The 21,745-nt window shown below is 36.0% G+C and overlaps 1 protein-coding gene across 1 annotated transcript in view; it reads right to left on the bottom strand.

The window, feature by feature from the left end:
* The window catches only part of Rit2 (Ras like without CAAX 2), a 335,542-nt gene extending 315,909 nt beyond the window's left edge, over nt 1–19,633 (bottom strand). The window contains exon 1 of the mRNA XM_027935729.2: nt 19,531–19,633. Within this exon, the coding sequence (XP_027791530.1) occupies nt 19,531–19,633 (103 nt within the window). The remainder of the gene's footprint in view (nt 1–19,530) is intronic.
* Between the last annotated feature and the right edge of the window lie 2,112 nt (nt 19,634–21,745).

The following is a 21,745-nucleotide window of genomic DNA, read 5'->3' as shown; positions in this document are numbered from 1 at the left end:
AACAGATAAAAATGCAAATTTACCTCATCCCTTCCATGCATGAATATAGAAGACAAACCCTAAAGGGATAACTTTATTATATAAAATTGCCCCACCACAAAAGAACTGATAAAATTTAGGACAGGAATAGAAACAAAATATACAAAGTTGAAGCAAATTATTTGATCATAGATCATTTCAAGATTTTCATTATAAGCTAATAGCAATATTCATAATGAATTTCTTATGTAATTTGTCCATGGATGTTTTCTTGAACTTGAATTGAACTTTGTTGAGCACAGTGCATTTAGTCAGATATATTTATTATCATTTCCAGAGTTTCCATTCCACTTTGCCTGGATTATTATCAAACAGCCACACTGAATTAACTGAATACCCAGTAATCAACCAACAGAAACATGGGTCTTATCAATGTCCATTGTTTTTCTTTATGAAGTATTCATCTCTAACAGTGCAGTCTTAGGAGCTTTATGTGAATAGTGTATGTGAATGTGTTAACTGTAGAAAGTGTAAGTGGCAAGGATTTTATCTTTGATTATTTTGGGAAAATACAAATGAGAGTGCACTGAAAATATAATCAACTAAAAGGTGATCCGCACTTCTCCTGAACAGTGTATTTTGTATGTATTTTTAAATGAAGTTTCCAAATCCATCCTTCTGAATTTAATGGTAAATGAAGAGAATCTATTTCCATGCATTCTCATATTTAAATTAAATATTTATTCTGTTCAAATCATCGACCTGGGCTGAGAAATAAGACACAGATGCAGTCCTTACTCTCAAGGGTTTGTACACTCCTTCCTGGGGGACACTGCACCACACATGCAAATCTTGAGACAATGGCATGCTTTTTTATTTTTTTTCCTCTCACCAAGACCATTAAACTTTATTAAATTCTTAACTAGAAATTTGATTATCTCTCTTGGCACTTCGACTGTGGATTTGCTTTGGGTGGTATAAAATATGAGCATATTTAATCCATGGAGAAAACAAAGTGTTGAATAATGCAATTTTTATCATGGTTCCATTAACTTCTGGTAAATGTAGCTATCAGCATAGGTCATAATCTTCATTTGGACCCTTTCCTGCTACTGGGACTGAGAACGTGATTTTCTGGGAGCTGCATGTGCCTCAGAGCCTCAGAAGAAAGAAGATATACTATAGAAAAAAATTACATTATATGCTCCAAAGACAAAGATGACCTTTGGATTATTTTTATTTAGGATTCTGAAAGCTACTGAAACCTATCCTTGCCCTTGCTAATTGAATCAAGATTTCATCTTTGTTGTTTAACCTTTTCTTCTTTAGTAATGCTTAACAAACATGTGATGAGTTCAATTTTGCCTTGGATCTTAGCTACGTCTAGGTTTTTAAGCATAAGCAACATGTTATAAGTAAAACAAATCCAAGCCTTCAACTCACTAAAATATGGATATTTCAAGTGATTTGTTAGTCCATATGACTTACTTCTGAGTAAGTTTAACAGTACTGGTGGTCAGAATAGGCACAGAACTCTTCTACCTGCAGAATCATCTACAGTTGCAGTATTAGAAATGTCCCTACTCTCTAAGATACTGGGATCTCCAAAGTACTAGCATGTCCCCCACCTGAGTGATATTGCTAGAGAACAAAGAGACTCTTTGAATTGAAATGTTCATGCATTTACCCCACCCCACAACAAATAAGTGTTTTAGTGAAAGCTCCATAGATGTCTAACTCCTTGATGCCCCAAGATGAAGTTCTTATAGTAAGATTTAGCATCCAGATTATTTGCACAAAACAAAAATCTAAGATTTATTTCTCCATGTTCAAAATGAAGTAATGACCTCTCCCTGACCAATCCACCAACGTAGGCTTTGAATGAGATACCTCAAGATATTTTGTGTTAATATATTCTTATTCCCCAAAATCTGTTTAACCAAAATCAAGTTGGTTTTCTCACCATGTAAAAGTGGCAGATTAAATTCTCCCTAAAGACAGAGGGTATGTTCGAGTTTGCAAGACCCAACTACAGTCTTGAGATTAACTGAGGGTGTTCTGGAAGCATTTTAAATACTGAGGCAAAGCAGGCACAGCATCGAGAGGAAAATTGACAAAAAAAAAAAAAAAAAAAAAAACTCCCACTATCAAGAAAAAATTTTAATGAAATGTTTTAAAATTTAAAGTTAATGCAAATTTTTCATGAAAATTTTATATCAAAATTGGTATTAGTGCTATTGTTGTTGTTATAGTTCATTTTGCCTCAGGTTCCAATTTGCCTCAGCATGACTCGGATGAAAGAACAATGAAGTCAGAGGAAATTTGAGTAATTATGTATAGTCACAGAACTGCATATTATAGGAGTGGGATTATAGAGGATGAGAATTTATAGGATTTGTGATGGAGCAGGAAGTGAAACACCTGCATATACAGCAACTTCAAATTCATCTCCCTTCTGCTTTAATCATCATTTAGTGTGGTGCTCTGGTCATATATTGTGTTCTGTATTTCCTCTTTATCTGGTTTTTGATAATATCATGGAATTTTAATTACTTTTTATTTAGTCAATTGGCATTAGAATGACTAACAATAACCGTGAGGACAACCGGAGGTCTATAATACTGAAAAAGTGGCATTGAACTTCATATGGAAATACATTTAAGGAAATTGTGTTGAGACTACAACTTCCTTGATTGTATAAAAGCTTCCCAATTAATCAATGAATAAACATAAATATTGTGGAATGACATATGGAGAGATACTATCAAGGAATGGGATATAAAAATTCGAAATGTCAGACATAAATTAGCAAATTGTTGTTCACATCAATTAGAAAAAACCAAAGTGGCAACTTCAGTTTAAAAACATAGAAAAGTGCATAAATAAATGTAAAACTTAGTATTTAGGAGTAAATTTGCTTAGAAAAGTACATAAATAAATATAAAACTTAGTATTTAGGAGTAAATTTGCTTAGAAAAGTACATAAATAAATGTAAAACTTAGTATTTAGGAGTAAATTTGCTTAAATTGCTGGCTCAAATGTTAAAAGATAAATGTAAACTTCATTTTAAATTCAATGCAATCATGTTATCTAAGCCCAAACAGTATAAGGAAGATTATATATGTAATATCTATCTGTGTATAACTTCGTTCACTACCTGATTTGATAAATGGAGCAATATTTTAAAGATGCAGATTCTAAGTATTTAACTCAATTGCCATGATAATTTGATTGGTCCAAACTTTTAACATTTTCTGAAAAGAAAGTACAGTATTTGGATGCTATTTACTATATATCTTTTCCTTCCTCTAATATTAAAGGTGAGGCACGTGAGAACAGGAGAGATTTGCTCCCTTAGCTCTCTGTTAGAAGATTTGGGATTCCCAAGTGACAGTGAATATTTAAACACATCAATGTCTACATTTACAAGAATTAAAGCTTCATAGAGGCATTTGCAATCAGAAAAAAAAAAAAAAATCTCTCATGGGGTGCATGTTTAGGGCAGATAAAATTCTCCCCAAAGACAGATGGTATGTTTGAGTTTGCAAGACCCAACTACAGTCTTGAGATTAACTGAGGGTGTTCTGGAAGCATTTTAAATACTGAGGAAAAGCAGGCACAATATCGAGAGGAAAATTGACAAAAAATAAACAAACAAACAAACAAAAAACTCCCACTATCAAGAAAAACTTTTAATGAAATATTTTAAAATTTAAAGTTAATGCAAAATTTTAAGAGGCAGCACAGCTAGAGCAGGGAGAATATTCCACATTGAAGAGGAAAATGGAAACACGAAAATGAAGGGCTGAATATAAATACTCATTTATCAACAAGTGTTTACTTAAGGTCTGATACAAGGTCTAGGGAAGAAGATTTGCTAGAAGTCTGAGTCAGCACCAGCAAAACAGACACACATGAATTGAATGGAACAGTAAAAAAGTGACCTATTTGAATTTTCATGGTCTGTATATTAGTAATTCATGGAATCCAGCCAGGGACCATGTTCTCTCTTGTAAGGTTATTAGCACAATCACTTGAGATTTAGAAGGGACCAGACTTCCTAAATTCTAAAAATAAGATTCCACATTTTCAAGAAGAAAAAAGCATTTTCCGGTTATCACGGAAGTATTGTGAACATTATTTCATAACATGTCAGACTCCTGTTCAATTGACAATATACATTTATACTCTCCTCACCCTTCAAAGAGACGTGTCAGCAGGCACATAGGAGGAGGTCATGTACACATTATGTTTTAGTGACTGCTGGAAAGACATCCTTGCTTTAACAACTCTCTTTGTACCATGATATGTGACCTGATTTCAGAAAATCATATTATTTTGAAGATAAAAGATATTTTAACGAGAATTACCTACTATGCTGAGTGGCCCATTCAGAGATGTTTCTTGTATTTTTATTCATAACTTCTAGGTAACATACATTATTTTGTATGTATCAAGTGTTTCAAACTAAAAAAAATATATAAAAGAATTAAATCCCAGGAAAATTACTTAATATATTTGATAAAATCATGTGTCACTGTTATTTGAATTTTGTGTGATGATACAGATGAAATCTAATGGAATATTAGAAGCATGTAATAGAAGAATGGAGAAGTGAGCTTCATGCTAAGAAAGAGATATGTCTTTTTGCTATGAATAGATCATACTATTAGAGTCAGAAAAAAATCACTTTAACAAATACGTGTCTAGTGTATTCTTAGTTTGAGAGATAAAGAAATCAGTGATAGTTTAGAGTAAGGTAACTAAATATTGCCGTATAGTATTATCACATGGAAATCATGATAGTATCTCGGTGTTCAGGTTGCAGCCCAAACTAGACCAAACCTAAAACTAAGTGCCAAGGCTTCAGTATTGTAAAATTACTACAGGTGATGCCAATGCACAAGGACATTTGAAGAAAAGTTTGGTGCTCAAGCTTGAGCTTATTTCTATAACATGAAAAGAGCTTGTTAACATACAAATTTGGGGGCCTCATTCTCAGAGTTTCTGATTCTGATGCTCTGGAAAGGCACATGAAGACTTGCATTTCTGACAGTTTCCCAGATACTACATTTGCTAAGGACCAGGGAACCACACACTTTGAGAACTATTGGCAAGGATTCGAGAGTACGTAATACTAGACTTTCATTTAAAGGAGTTTATACTATGGTGAATAGAAAGGACATAGAGAAAGCATAATACAGTCTACAAATAAAAATCCGTTAAGTGTTATACAAATACAGACAGCAAAAGTTAGAAACATTGAGAAGAAGACCAAAATACTGAGCATGAATGTTTACCTCCAATTACTTAAAGGATAAGTAAAATGCAATTAAATGGAGAAAATTCTAGAAGATTATTGAAAATGAGTAAGATGAGTTATGGGAAAGTTAGGTTGGGATGAATAAAGTGTAAGGGAGAAAATAAGAAGGCCCTTCTGGTTGGAGCAAGGGGTTTTTACAAGAAAACAGTATTCACTTTGGGGGGCTCTTCTTGGGAACCAGTGCTGGAGGGTTTATAAAGAAGACTAAACACACAAAGTTTATCCACCAGACAGTGAAGAAACTTTCAAGGACATAAAAATGTGTTGCAGGCTCTTTATTATAGCATTCTCCAAGGGTGGGTATCCAGCCAGGCTCCAGTGAACTCACCATTACATAAATCAAAACTGAAATCCTGTCTCTTGGAAAACCATTCATCACTTTCAAGAATGAGACATTTTTAATATCAGCAAATTAAACACAAATGGATATTAAAAACTCCTACAGATGATTAATCAATAAAGGTGGAAGCAGAAGACCTTATTAGTTAGATAGAGATTAGCTGGTGTAGCTCAAGTGCTAGCTATAAACTTTGAAAATTAAAAATGATTGCACATGACTGGAGCGATGGGAACAGCCCAGAGACATTTAAAATGCATGACCTTCCATGATAAGTTCACATAAAACAAAACTGTGAAGCCATCCTGGGTTCCCCAGTTCTCCTCTGAAGTCTTCTGATAGTGAAATCTCATTGTACAAGAAGTTTTCCACATAAGAAATGAGAAAGAAACTCACACTGGTAGAAGATGTACTAGAAAGTCCTTCCCTGAGTGTTCAGACTGTCTCATGGTAGTGACACTGTATAGGGAAACAACAACTAAAAAAAAAGCACAAATGTGTCTTCTCCTTTCTGGGAAAAACTCGAGGCTTATGAATCAGAAGCCACCTTCTTTCCCAGAAAACCTGTTAGTAGATGTTACCTTTAGTCCGCATCCTGCTAGGTCATTTTCTCAGGATTGTATGAATGTTTTGTTTTGTTTTGCCTTTTACCACGTACACAGAGGTAGTAGTTATTATAGGCAGGGAAGCAAAATAGAAATGCTTTCCTGTGAGGAGAAATGAAGTCATTTAAGCCTTGGACAAAATGGAGAAAATGTAATCTTCTGCCTGAGGACTGACTAGTGTGTTTTTTTTTTTTCTTTTTTTGGAAAATGTTAATTGTAACAATAGCAACAATAATAACTAGTGTTTATATAGAATTTCCAGGTTCTACTTACAGCAGTTTATTCTCAATAGTTCATTGGAAGCCTCTACATGCACACAATGAAACGTCACCCTCATATCATCCCCATTCGACAGAGGAGGAATCACATTCAGAAATGCTGAGTACTGAGTTAAGTTCACACTACTATGAAGCAAATGAGGCAAGGTTTGAATGCTGGCTGCAGGATCCCACATCTTTGCTCTTACACACACACCATGCTTAACAAACTCTGCCTTGAGGACTGATTGGCAGTATCATTATTGGGGATGAAATAGAGAAGCAGTAAGACAACGTCTGGGCTGTGCACACAGGGAAATCTTCCATGTCACCGGCGTGTGACCATTGCAGGAATGGCCCAAATGATGAAGGAAGGAATGAAGTTTTTACATTTTCTATGTTGGTTCTAGATAAATCATCTAAGGAAAAATAATCACAGAAATTCACACCACCAAGCTCAACTCTAAGGCTAAGATGATTCTACTTTCCTGGTTACTTGCCTCCCTTTGCAACTATGTTACAGTCTTGAAGGTGGGGTCTGGGGCTAATCCCAAGTGTTGTGTTTCTGGTGCCCAGAACAACAGTGGAAAGCTAGAGCTAGGCACATCTAAATTGCTTGTTAAAGGGATGAAATGTGGTTCAAACCTCCTTAAAAGAGGGAGATTTCCAGAATTACTCTGATCTATGAATATGCTTTCCTCACTCTCCTTCCAGTTAGAAAATGTAAATGTAAATTTGATTTATTCACTCATATTGATGGACACTGAGAGTTTTAACTTGGAGCTATTGGAAATAATGCTGCTGCATACATTCTGGCCATGTGTCTTTGTTCACACATATGTGAATTTCTGTAGATTAAATATATATAGCTAGGAGTAGAATTGCTAGATCATATGGTGAACTTATGAATTTCTTCATCTTCATACATAGTACCAAACCTTTTTGCAAGGGTGGTCATAAGAATTTACTCTCTCATCAACATTCTAGTCCATATTTAGTAAGTATTGTTATTCTTTTAAATTTTGGTTATTTTAGCGATGTCTCATTTTAATTTTAATCTAGATATAAATGTCATTTAATATAAAGAGATGAAGATATATAAATCATATTCAAGCCAAGGGACAGAGTAAAATTTTCTTCGAAATTAAAGATGAGAAGAAGTCAGAAGAATGAGCCCTGGTTCATCAGCAGTAAGAGATCAGGAAGAAGAGGAAGAGCCAGCAAAGTCACTTGCCTGAGAAGGGGCAGAACTGAATTTCAATACATGTCTATCCATCTTCAAAGTTCAAGCTGTTTCAAACATACTGGGCTGTCTCAGGATGAAACTCAAGAAAAATGCAAATAAGTTTAGAGATGCAGACAACATGTGTACTTGTCAGAGCAGAGTATTTTATGCAAAAAAAATGTTTTCAATTTGCTTTTCTGTGATGAAGTAAGTGGGAGACACAGTTTACAATGGCAGAAAAATATGAAACTTCTGGAGGATGAGTCCAAATTAATAGCAAAACTGATGACATTAGATTATTTAAACTCATTCATTATAAGCAAGCAAGTGGCAATAAATAAGTAGCTAAAAAAGGGGGAACATAAAAAAAACTCTTAAACCTAAAGAAAAATGTTGTCTCTATGATGTTTTGTTGTTGTTGTTTTTTAAACATAAGTCACAACTGTAACCCATTTAATAGATTTTACTTTCCTGATTTTAGAGCTTTCTGGACTCAGGAAGAAGTGATGACTTCTTATTCTATGAGTATTTGCATTTCTCAAGACGTCTTCCTTTTTCTAGAACAGAGGTTATCAAAATTAAAATTAACTCATGGTCAGGAGTGTGTGTGTGTGTGTGTGTGTGTGTAGTGTGGTATTTTTTGTTTGTTTTTGTGTTTTTACTATAGTGGGAAACATAAACTCTTGTGGCTGATTCAGGGTTCACCGTCATCATCACCGTCTACCTCAGTGGCGATCAGAGTTGAGCAAGCAATAACAATTCACTGAAATCTTAATAAGTGTTTTTAACTCAAAATCACGGAGGTAAATGTTGTTCTGCAGGTTCATTCACTAAGGTTTTCCAAGAATATTTCATAAAACACTCTTCTGTTCCTCCCTTCCCCCTAGGTAGCTCTATAGTGAGAAATGGTTTGGGAACTAAAAGATGAGTTATTTCCAGTATTTCATGTATTTGGCCACCAGCTGTCTCAGCTTTTGGCTTTCAAGAAATGTGTATGCTGCTGCTCCTGAATCTAGAGCACCTGATGGCATGGAATCACTTTTTACAATGTGGCAGTTGTATCTTACTTTTAGAATTTGTCCACAGAACTACTTTCATCTATTAGTATTACTGATTCTACTTTCCTGGTTACTGGCCTCTCTTTGCAACTATGTCACAGTTTTGAAGGTGGGGCCTGGGGCTAATCCAGTGTTGTATTTCTAGTGCCCAGAACACAGCTAGAGCTAGACACATCTAAGTTGCATGTTAAAGGAATGAAATGTGGTTCAAACCTCCTTAAAAGAGGGAGATTACCAGAATTACTCTGATCTATGAATACACTTTCTAAATATAGGATAGGCTTGTGTACCTTTGAATTTATTGTCACCAAGACTAATCATGCGGCCTGAACCTAGGTACTTTCCAAGCCACAGCCCTTTCCTATGCTCACAGACCTGACACTTTTCTCTCTGTGACAGCTTTTTTCTTTATATCCATTGGTTCTTTATATCATAAACTGTGAAAGTATCACTTAGTTTTATTTTAGTATGTATGCCTGACATCTTACACTCTGTATTTCCTGAAAGACAGAAACGGGAAAAGAAATTAAAATTTTGAGGATTTACTACCAGGGGTATCATGAGAAAAGAAAGACAATATGAAATCTATTTCCTACACAGCAGGAATGTGCAATCAAGATGGAAAAATAAAATATAAGGAGATGGTAAGTTAAAAAAAATCAAGCTTTAAATTACATTTCAAGACCATGTAACACATGCTAGAAGAACCTGTGCAATTGTCAATAGTGATGAAACAAATAATGATCTGAAAGAATTGTAAGCGTTACAAAGGGCAGAAATATGTCATCGACCGTGGTAGGAAGAAGGAGGAAATACTTGTGCAGAATCTGGATAGACAGACAGACTAGACACATTGAGGATGAGCAGGAAAAAGCTTACGTTGAAATGGCAGTGAATAATACAAGGGAGAAGTTTCAAGATTTGGGGAAACAAAAATGAAGAAATATGTCTTCAAGGAAGATTCAGAGCTGGGAGGATGGTTTGGGGTCTTTACAGAGTCTTTCTAGATCTGTGTAGAGTTCACACTGAAAGAGGTATAAAGAAACACACACAGAAACAGAAAAAGGAGAAATACAATCTAACAAATTATATTATACCAAAGCCCACCTCAGATGATATTTCCACAGCAGCAGAGCTTTAATAACTTCAATTCTGAATCTCTTCGTTTGTCATTCCCTTGCCGGGGTGCTGTTCACTCTTCATTCCAGCCCCTCACTGACTCTTCTGGCTCCTGATATGTCTCTGTTCCCTTGTTTCCAATTTTCAGCCCTCTCTGGCTTGATTCCTGCTTCATGCCTTCCAACAAGGCAGCCCTCCCCATTTGACTGGCATGGGAATGCCCTTCTTCATGGATGGTTGACAGATAGTCTGACCTGGCTCAGGCATCAGGGGTTCTGCAGGCTTTCGATGTCTGCCTGGTGGCAATGGGTGGGTTGTGAGCAGAAGAAGTAAGCAAAATAGGTTTTCAGGACCATCAGACTGAGAGTGGCAGAGAGACCAGAGAGGAGTGGGATACAGGGGAGTGTTAAATGATGGTAGTGGAGAGCAATTAGTTAAAGTTTTTACAATTTCAAATAAAAGACATTCCCCATGGCTCTAGATAGGGTCAGATTTATTCATTGAAAAAAAAAAAAACCCTGAAAGTGTGACTGTAATTTATTATCACTTCTTTCTTCCATCGTTAAATGTGACTTTTTACCGAAATGTAGCAGTGATGATAATATAAAGAATAAGGGAAGGTCTTATTGAACAAATTGTATTAAAAATACACATATTGGGAAGATTCATTTCTGTCCAGATTCAAGCACAAGAACACTCCATAAAAATCATAGTCCCTCTAAACAGGCCCTTTGTGCTCATGGTATTAGGAGATTATTCCCAAATCCTTTCTCTAACAGGCAATGGTGTGTGTGTGTATGTGTGTGTGTGTGTGTGTGTGTGTGTGTGTGTTTTACGGGTCTATTAAGGTGGATAAAGGAATTGTTTATTAAGGTAACTAGCAAATCACCATTATTATTGTCACTGAAAATACCACTCAAGAGGCCAATGCTGATAGTAATCAATATAAGGATAGAGAGTAAGAGAAGACATAGAAAATCTGGATACACAAAGCAGGTGTACAATATTCAACCAAATTGCCTCATTTTCCTAAAACCTATCTGAAAGATCTGTCTCTCTCCCCCACTCCTCTTTGGTCTCTATCTCTACAGAGATAAAACATCTTAGGTGAAGATGTAAAAGGAAAAAAAAAAGGAGAAAAGGAGAGGGAAGAAGGGAAGAGTTTTAGTAAAGATGTGATACTTTGGTGACTAGTTTTCAATTTTTATCAAAAATATTTAGTATTTTCCAATACTGTCTACCCAAGCAACTCTCTTGAGATAATTTAATTTACTGCCATTAATGTTGAAAATGGAGACTCCCAAGTGCTTAAGTAACTGACGCAAGATTACATGCTGTTAAGTGGTAAATAATTAAAAGGAACTTTCCATTTATTTTACAAGCATTACTTAACACTTACTATATTGTCAGGTTTTGTTCTTAAAATTCTGTGAGGGTCATTGCAGTAGTTGACTACACAAATATGAATTTTCTATAAAAGCAGTTTCATGACCAAAGACTTCCTTGCCACTACCATTACAACTTTTGTAACTTGTTAAAATTCTTTATGGGAGGTTCCATTATGAGATCACAAATATTCTGCACCATATCATTATAGTTCAACTAAAGACATTTGCTTAGGATGTAAACATTTTGTTTCCTTTGACTGCCCTCTCAGGACAACATCCCCAGAAGGCCCACCCTACCTGTCAGCTCCCTATCCTTCATTCCTACTGCAGGGAGAATCAGGCACACACTTCTATTGCTGCAATACACTTGGCATTGGCAGACACTGAATTTCCTGTGTGTGTGTGTGTGTGTGTGTGTGTGTGTGTGTAGACTAGAACAGGTCAACATCCCTCTGCTGATGCTATGCTGTCAGCTGGAATGTGGTGATGGCAGACAGAAAAGGCAGAAATGATGATCTGATACAGTAGCCAGCTAGAGCACTCAGCTGATGCCTACTGAAGGTCCAGAAGAACAGATGGCACTGCTTGTTCACAGTCATTGGACACCTAGTATTTATGAGCAAATCCCAAGAGTTTAAATTGAATTCATTGTCAGGCTTTGCAAATAACAGCCAGATTCAGTGATAAGAACCCCCTTCACCTGTTTAAGCAGTGCAGAGGACTGCCATCGTCACTGCACATATCACAATCCCACCACATGACAAGGATATACACACACACACACACAAACACACACACACATAATCATTCATGGGCAGTAGCCTGCTCTCCAGTAAGGAGAGGGATATTTCATGCTGGTTGATGGAAGGTTACATGGCCTATTGGAAAAATAGTCCCAAGGCTACAGCTGAGTAGCTAAACAATTGACGAAATACATCACTCTAACTTCCTATAGCTCCCATTACTTTCAAAATACCACGAGTACTGCTCTATCACTGTACCTACAACATAGCATCTCTATTTTGTTTATGTATTTTTTAAATCCCAGTAGACAGGGCTCAGTAGAGAGTTGAGTTTGTGGCTAATTTTTTTTTCTCATAATTTAGGGTTTTGCACTGGTGTAGGGTCTCACACACACATAAACACATATCTTTGGTTCCTGTTAAATAAAGGGACAAGGTAGGTACTTTCCATTTGTGACACATGGCTTCTATCAATTATTCTATACTGCATATAGAGAAAACACACTTCCTTAGATAGACTGGCACCTAATAGATTTTGAAAGTCTACCTGATATATTCAGCAAAAGGTTTATTTTGTCAACTTGCATAGTTTTAAGTTTTCAATAAATTATTTTAATTGCTTTCCTAAAGTCAAGGGGATTATTGTCCTTTCTCTATGTGGTGAAGGCACCCAGGGGTCTCCCAATGTGTAAGAATATTGCTTTTGTTGCCTCCATGTTGCAATTTTGGTCACAATCATCACATCTCTCCCTGCTCCATCCCATAAAGTTAACACTCCATGTTGTTTGGGCAGAAGATTAAGGTTTTCAAGAATTTTGATTGATATACATGATTAATTTTTAATATCTAAACTACATCTGTAAAGATGGAGCTGAAGCTGGAACTCAGGTTCATAGTACAATCTCCTCCAAGAAAACAAAGTTAAAGCTCTCAGGTGGGGAAAATGAAAATACTGTAAACCTTGAAATTAGACATATATGTATTTGTAGCTTAGATTTACCATTTAATATTTCTATGTCTCTGGGCTGTAGGATTTTCTCCCCTGTGGGACTCAGCTTTCTCATCCATAAAATGCAGAATGTAATATATCTTCACAAGATCAAGGTGAGGAGTAAATGAGGCAGATGATGGTGAACATGTGAATGGAAGACAACAAGAAGACGTGTGTAGTTTAGGCATAAACACATGCTCATTCATATCCTGCCCCTTTCTCTCAGAACAATGTAGAGCTGTACTGTTTCAACAATTTCGTATTATAGTGACTATAATCTTTTCAGCACCTTTTGCCAGAATAATGCTTTCAATTACTTCTTGAAAAGACATACATGTATATTTGCATATACATACATACATATTGGGGGAGAAGTCAATTGCTATAGTAGTATGTATGTGTATATATGTGTGTATTTTTGGCAGGGGGGTGGTGTACCAGGGATTGAATTCAGGGGCACTCGACCACTGAGCCATATTCCCAGCCCTATTTTGTATTTTATTTACAGACAGGGTTTCACTGAGTTGCTTAGTGCCTCACTTTTGCTCAGGCTGGCTTTGAACTCAACAATCCTCCTGGATGGCCCTATTTTGATTCAGATTATTCTTTGTAAAAATGGGCCTCATTTTTTCATTCTGTAAAATAGAGACACTTACTCAGATTCTGGTAAGGGATACATATAAGCATAAAATTCACAAATTCCTTACCTGCCACTACTAGTTCATTTGCAAGGTTCATTTCCTTCACATTCCCTCTACAGTAACTAGTATAGGCTTGTTCATAGTATATGCTCAATAAAACTCACTGCTTATTCATGGCTTGAAATTTCTCATACATAGTACATTTATTCATACATATCTTTTAAATCTTTTGGGAATTTCTATTTCAATATTTACAAGTCCAATTCACCATACTATATTTTGCTAAAATATGGATAGAAAGATAATAACATATTTTTTTTAGTAAGGATAGAAAATTTACAAGATTTTGTTCATTTAAAAATTCTGGTTACAAGTTGGGGTATAAAATTATGCTTATAGTAAAGTGAGTTTCACATCTATGTTCAAGGCTGACTCAGATATGCCTCTCAAAACTGGAAAAAAGTTGAGACTTGTGCATCTTTGTTAGCTCCTAAAGAAGAGCAGATATCTCCTGAAAATCCTTGCATGAGACCCACTTGCCTGCACAATACCTTGACATTCCTCTGTTCATCCAGTTCTTCAGAAATATGAAAAGTGACTTTTAATTTTTTTAAATTTGTTTTAATTAGTTATACATGACAGTAGAATGAATTTATGCACTTTGATATATCACACATAGATGGGATGTAATTTCTCATTTTCTGAGCATGCATGTTGTAGAATCACACTTGTAATGTAATATATATATATATATATATATATATATATATATATATATATATATATATATATATATATATACATACACAGCAATAATGTCTGTTTTGTTCTACTATCCTTCCTATCCTCACATCCCCTCCCCTCCCCTCCTTTCACTTCTCTCTACCTAATCTAGGGTAAGTAACTCTATTCTTCTCTAGTGCCCCACCTCCTTTAATGTGAATTAGCATCCACATATTTAGAGAAAACATTCAGCCTTTGGTTTTGTGGAATTGTTACTTCACTTAGCATGATATTCTCCAACTCCATCCATTTACTGGCAAATGCCATAATTTCATTTTTCTTTAAAGCTGAGTTATATTCCATCAGATATATCTATCTATAGATAGATAGAGGATAGATAGATAGATAGATAGATAGATAGATAGATAGATAGATATTACATTGCTTTATCTATTCACCTATTGAAGGATACCTAGGTTGGTTCCACAGTTTAGCCATTTATGAATTGAGCTGCTATAAACATTGACGTGGCTGCAGTACTGTAGTATGCTGATTTTAAGTACTTTGGGTATAAACCAAGGAATAGCTGGGTCAAATGGTTGTTCCATTCCAAGTTTTCTGAGGAATATCCCTACTTCTTTCCATAGTGGTTGTACCAATGTGCAGTCCTACCAGCAATGTATGAATGTGCCTTTTTCCCCACATCCTTGCCAACATTTATTGTTGCCTGTATTCTTGATGATTGTCATTCTGTCTGGAGTGAGATGAAATCTTAGTGTACTTTTGATTTGCATTTCTGAGATTTTTTCATGTATTTGTTGATCAATTGTATTTCTTCTTCTGTGAAGTATCGGTTCAGTTCCCCTCACCCATATATTAATTTGGTTATTTGTTTTTTACTTTTGCTTTTTATTTTTATTTATTTTTTTGGTGTCAAGTGTTTTGAGTTCTTTATATATCCTAGAGATTAATGCTTTATCAGAGATGCATGTGGTAAAGATTTTCTCCCAATCTGTCAGCTCTCTTCTTACATTATTGATTGTTTCCTTTGCCGAGAAGTAGCTTTTTAATTTGAATCCATCCCATTTCTTGATTCTTGATTTTACTTCTTGTGCTTTAGGGGTCTTGTTAAGGAAGTCAGATTGTAGGCTGACATGGTGAAGATTTGAGTCTACTTTTTCTTCTATTAGGTACAGGGTTGCTGTTCTAGTGCCTAAGTCTTTGATACATTTTGAGTTGATTTTGGGGCAGGGTGAGAGGGAGAGGTTTAATTTCATTTTGCTACATATGAATTTCCAGTTTTACCAGCATAATTTGTTCTGTAGGCTATCTTTTATTCAGTGATGTTTTTGATACCTTTGTCTAGTATGAGATAACCATATTTATGTGGGTTTGTCTCTGTATCCCCTATTCTGTACAACTGGTCTACAAGACTATTTTGGTGCCAATACCATGCTGTTTTTTGTGACTATAGCTCTGTAGTATAGTTTAAGATCTGGTATTGTGATACCTCCTGCTTCACCTCTCTTGCTAAGGATTGCTTTGGCTATTGTGGGTCTCTTACTTTTCCAAATAAATTTCATGATTGCTTTTTCTATTTCTATTTTCTGTTTCTAAGTGGGGTTCATCCCAGGGATGCAGAGTTGGTTCAACATACAGAAATCAATAAACATAATTTATCATATTAATAGACTTTAAAAAAATCATATGATCATCTCAATAGATGCAGAAAAAGGATTTGACAAAATACAGCATAGCTTCATGTTTAAAATACTAGAAAAGGGCTGGGGATGTGGCTCAAGCAGTAGCGTGCTCGCCTGGCATGAGTGCGGCCCGGGTTCGATCCTCAGCACCACATACAAAGATGTTGTGTCCGCCAATAACTAAAATAAATAAATAAATATTAAAAAATTCTCTCTCTCTCTCTCTCTCTCTCTCTCTCTCTCTCTTAAAATAAATAAATAAAATAAAATGCTAGAAAAACTAGGGATAGTAGGAACATACCTCAACATTGTAAAAGTTATATATGCTAAACCCAAGACTGTCATCATTTTAAATGGAGAAAAATTAAAAGTATTCCCTCTATAACCTGGAACAAGGCAAGTGTCTTCTCTTTTACCACTTCTATTCAACATCCTTGAAACTCTAGCCAGAGTAATTAGACAGAAGAAAGAAATTAAAGGGATACGAATAGGTAAAGAAGAACTCAAACCATCACCATTTGCCAATGACATGATTCTATATCTAAAAGATCCAAACAATTCCATCAGAAAACTTTTAGAACTAATAAATTAATTCAGCAAAGTAGCAGGATAAAAAATCAACACCCATAAATCGAACGCATTCCTAAACATCAGCGATGAATCCACTGAAAGACAAATTAGAAAAACTACTCCATTCACAATAGCCTCAAGTGAAATAAAATACCTGGGAATCAATATAACAAAAAAGGTGAAAGACCTTTACAATGAAAACTACAGAACACTAAGAAATAAATTGAAGAAAACCTCAGAAGATGTAAAAATCTCCCATGCTCCTGAATAGACAGAATTGATATTGTCAAAATGGTCATAATACAAAAAGCATTATACAAATTTAATGCAATTTCTATTAAAATCCCAATGACATTCTTCATAGAAAAGTGACTTTTAAAAAAATATTTTAGTTGACTTGAAATCAAATACTTTAACCTTCAAGAAAAGGTTAGTATTGAGGTCAGTGCCTGAATATTTACTTACTGATAACACCATATAAATCATAAGAATAAAGTCCAAGGGCAAGATGTGATTCTATCACAGTGAAACACTTGGCCCTAAGGACAGTATTTTCTAGGAGTGAAATTGTAATATGAATAAAATTCTCTGGAGAAATAGCCAAGGATGCCATTTATATAATCAGTACAACCAAACTATCTACCATCTTTTATTCTTAACCTTTTCTGAGGGTGAGCTGGTTACAGTTGTCCTTCTCCCAGAGGAAAAGTAGAGTTTTATTCAAGTATTTAATTAGGAACTGGTTTCTTTTATATAAAGTGAAGGTGAAAGTAACCCAAGCCACTCCTCCAACCATTGTGTTATCTTGAAAATATCTAGATATTGCAATGGTAACAATGAGTAGTCATCACAAATAATATTGGGTGAGGTCAAAACAGAAGACATAATATCAGTATTCTAACTTCCTAATATCACAGCATAAGGGTCTTGCTGGAGGATGCTCCTAGGCAACACCTTCACTTTCCAAATCTGCATCCTTGGAATAAAATGAGGTGTGTAAAGACAATCACTCAGTTCCCACATCCCCCACCTCCTGGTAAAATAAGAAAACACCCTGCTAGCAGGCAAAGGGGACCCATTGGCACATAAGCTATTGTAGACTCTCTCATCTCACCAGCTCCGGCCATAGGTTTTGTTGATGGCCTCTAGACTTTTTTTTTCCTTAATCTGTTTCTTTTCTCAGATTTTATTCCCACATAACTTCCTTTTATAAATATATATTTTTAATTGTAGATGGACACAATACCTTTATTTATTTATTTATTTATTTATATGTGGTGCTGAGGATGGAACCCACTGCCTTACACATGCCAGACCCGGTGCCCTACCACTGAGCCCCAGCCCCAGCCCCCGCAATAACTTCTTTCTCATTGTATCTGATGACCTGTTTTTAAAGCATAACTTCATTTTCATAGATTCTTTTCCCTTATCCTTCCTGCTTACTTCCTCCCCCCCCCAATCATCATCTATTTTGATTTATTCCCTCCCAAGCCATTATATTAACAAAGAAAGTTTTTTTTTTTTCATTTCTTGTTCATATATTGTTACAAAGCCTTTCATTTCACATTTCTTTCCTAGAAGAGATAAATAATTTTTCTCACTTAGGCAACCTCTTAGCATCTATCACATCCAAATCTGCCTTTTTTTTTCTTTTCTTTTCCTTTATATGATAATTCCTTTGGGTGCAGCAGGGGAGCATTGGGGTGGCTCAATTCCTTGTCTCTTGATAATTTTTTCTCTGCCTTTTCTGTCCACTAAAGTTACTGTCTTTCCCTCATTTCCTCATTGCTAAACTTTCTTACTCCTTCTGGAACCACCATCAAAATTATTAGCTTTGGGATTTCTTCTGCAAGAGTATTTTCCTTAACTTTGAATCTTTTCATCAAGCAGTTAAGTATTGAATAGTTTTGATAAAGTTTGTCCATGCTAACCTCACTTTTCTTTTGCCCTTTGACATGTCCAAACATGTATTCTCAGTAGGAAATCTTATGTTTATATAAATAACTATATATCTTTATGTTCTAATGATATCCATAGGCCCAAATTATCTAACATATATTCATCCTCAAACATTACTGAATATCTATTTCTTTAATTTGTAATACTTGGTCTTTTAAGCTCCTCATGAAACCAAAGCCCTGATGACTCCTGATCTTTATGTATCAAAAATAAATTACCCAGTCTTGTCATCACCTCATTACCATCCCACATCCTTTAATTCTTGTAGCTTGTCCTTTTAGTTCCATTGACTAAAATGCTGGTTGGCTCACCCTGTATGTGTCCCACTATTCTTTAAACCACAGTTACTTTCAAAACACCAACTTCCCTCTTGGTTCACAACCCACACTTGCTATGTCAGACCCAAACAAGGAAAAGGACACTGGGAAGCGCCTAGTGAAAGAAATACCACAGTCATCCATGAGAATCCCTAGCCAGTGTCTGTATCTATCTGTGTGATTAGTTGAATATTTACAGCATTCCTTTCCTGATGTGAATATCTTTTCTTTTTTTCCTACTTTTTATTTTTCTTTTCTTTTTTTTTTAGAATACTAGCACAATTTTTCCCAGACCACGAATATTTATTATCACTATTAATTTTTAAAAACCATGTAAATTAAGAGCAAATATCACCCGCATGAGATAAAAGGAGAAAATCATCATCTTAAAGTTCTACATATCATGACTGTCTCTTCAATCTCCTGACTCATCAGCATCCTGTTAACAATCTTTACACTTCTGAACATCCTGCCAGACGCTCCCTGCCGCAGCCAGACCCTAACAGCACCAGCATTATTATCATTATTTTCCACTGTAGAGTTTCCTGCATAGAGGTCCCTCCTTCCCCAGCATTTGGTGTTAAAACTTACCGCTTTTACCAACTCCCCCTGCTCCCAGCATTACCACCTTGTACTCTCTGGACCCGCCTGTCGCGCTGCCCTGGGAACAGCTGGCTTCATTTTCTACCTCCATCTTACCCGAGGAACTGGAGGAGGGAAAAAAAAAAAGGAAGGAAAAAGTCACCCGTGTCAGGTGCTTGCTCAGATATTAAACAACTCTAAAACTGTGTCAGAGGAAAGGTTTAGTACGAGCTAAGAACCATCAGCATCAGTCTGGCTGCTGGTCCTCTGCTGGAGCGGGTCTCATAGCAACCACTTCAATTGCTTCCAATAAAAACCTGGCTTTTACATCCCCCTCCTTCTGATCCTTCACTCTTTCACGTCTCCCACGATCTCTCTGGCGCGCTCTCTCTCTGTATTTCCCCCGCCTTCCTCTTATTTTTCTCCCTCTTCCGTCCTCACTCTCTCCTTTCTTGTTCCTGCCCTCCCCTGCACAGACGCACGTGTTAGATGCACATGTATATAAGTACCTTCCTGGCTGCGCTGCTAGAAAAGAAGTGAATCCGCGAGTTAATGGGAGATGCTGTCTCACAGGCAGGCTTCAGTCGCTAGAGCTACAAAGACACTATTTTCTTTTTTAACCAGCCAATTAATTAGGAAGAATTTCCGCTATGTGTATCCTTGCTGTTTATCACAGTTCTTCCGCACAGTTGTCATTCGTCAGAAGGGATGCAACTGTTTTGTAAGGCAAGAGAAAGAAACAAAAACAATAACAACAAAAAAACCCCAGTAATTCAGGGCACTTAAGGATGAGTCTTCAGAGTTGTTGAAATAATACCTAGCTAACAGGGATTCTTTTGGCTCACTTGACAGTTGTAGTTCCAATATTGGGAGGTAATTGAATTAGGTCATTGTCATGTTTGAACACGGATCATCCTTGTTTACGCTCAGTTATTAGAAACAAGCTAGAACATCAGGACCCTGTCAAGCATGAAAGAGATACACGATAAATATTTTTGCTGACAATTATGGTAGCATAAAGGATCATGAAAGAATATTTTTCAGATGCCCAAAGTCCTGCTTCTGTTTTGAATTCTTCTAAAGCTTTAAGATCTTCACATTTCTCTGAAACAGCTTCTAAAATACAGAAGTCTTAGGATCATATAAATAGTTTGCAAATGTTTTCCCCTAGTCTGTGGCCTTAATAATCTTTTAAAAAGCAGGAGTTTCACATTGTACTGGAGTCTAGTTTATAATATTTTAAGATTTTGTGAACCTACTATCTGATTTTAAATGAAACTTTTCCCAGTGATTCTATTACAAATTTTCTTGACCCTTTCATTGCAAATTTGCTCACGACTATGGATCTCTCTGTCACCTTTATATAGGTAACCTTGTCCAGTTTATGAATCTGGACTTAATTTTGCCTCTGAGCTATAGAAATGAATCTCACTTCCTCCTGGATGTTTCCAACATAATCTTGCTTGGGTCTCAACCTGGGGTATTTCTAAAGACACCACCCTCATTCTCAAGAAAGAAAGTCAGCATGACTCTCAATCTGCGGGAGCGTCACCACCTCCATGTCCTAGTTTCAGTTCTTCCTCTTCTTATATTTGACGTCAATAACTGAAACAGTTCCATAACTTATCCACCCTGATCACAAGCTCCTGCCCTTTCCCCCTTTCAGACAGTTCAATTTATCCTACACACTGATGTCAGGGAAATTCACCTAAAATGTCAACCTACCTGAACTTGATGTACACACATTCATATATCAAATGCCTAAATAACACAAGTCAATGGCTTAACTGTCATATAGAGATACCAAGCATTTGTTCCAGTCTCAGGTTCCAGTGTGGCCTTTATGCTCCACAGAGCAGAGGCAGGCAATATGAGCTGTTCATCTTCCCTGTCACAAAACTATCATTTCCATCATTGCATCTAAAAGAACCTATAGCTATATTGTAATTACTCCCTGATTTTTAATTGAAACTTTAGTGTTCTATGAAAGAATACATATGAACAATAGCATTTGGCTTCAAGGTCTTCCTGGGTTTTGTTTCTAATTCTGCTAAAATTCTTATGACCTTGAGCAAATTGCATGCTTCTCTAGCTATTGGTCCCACCATCTGTTACTCTGTTTTCCATGTCAGCCATTCTGATTTGGTGGTAAAGCACAGGAATTGTCATGCCAGCTGCGTCCTTGTTCCTGTTGTTTCGCCAGCACACTTAATTTGATATTGGT

This window comes from Marmota flaviventris, chromosome 16 (genome assembly GCF_047511675.1).
Source record: "Marmota flaviventris isolate mMarFla1 chromosome 16, mMarFla1.hap1, whole genome shotgun sequence".
Classification (NCBI taxonomy): Eukaryota; Metazoa; Chordata; class Mammalia; order Rodentia; family Sciuridae; genus Marmota; species Marmota flaviventris.
Note: the sequence above shows the minus strand (reverse complement) of the source record. Positions and strands in the feature narration are given on the sequence as shown.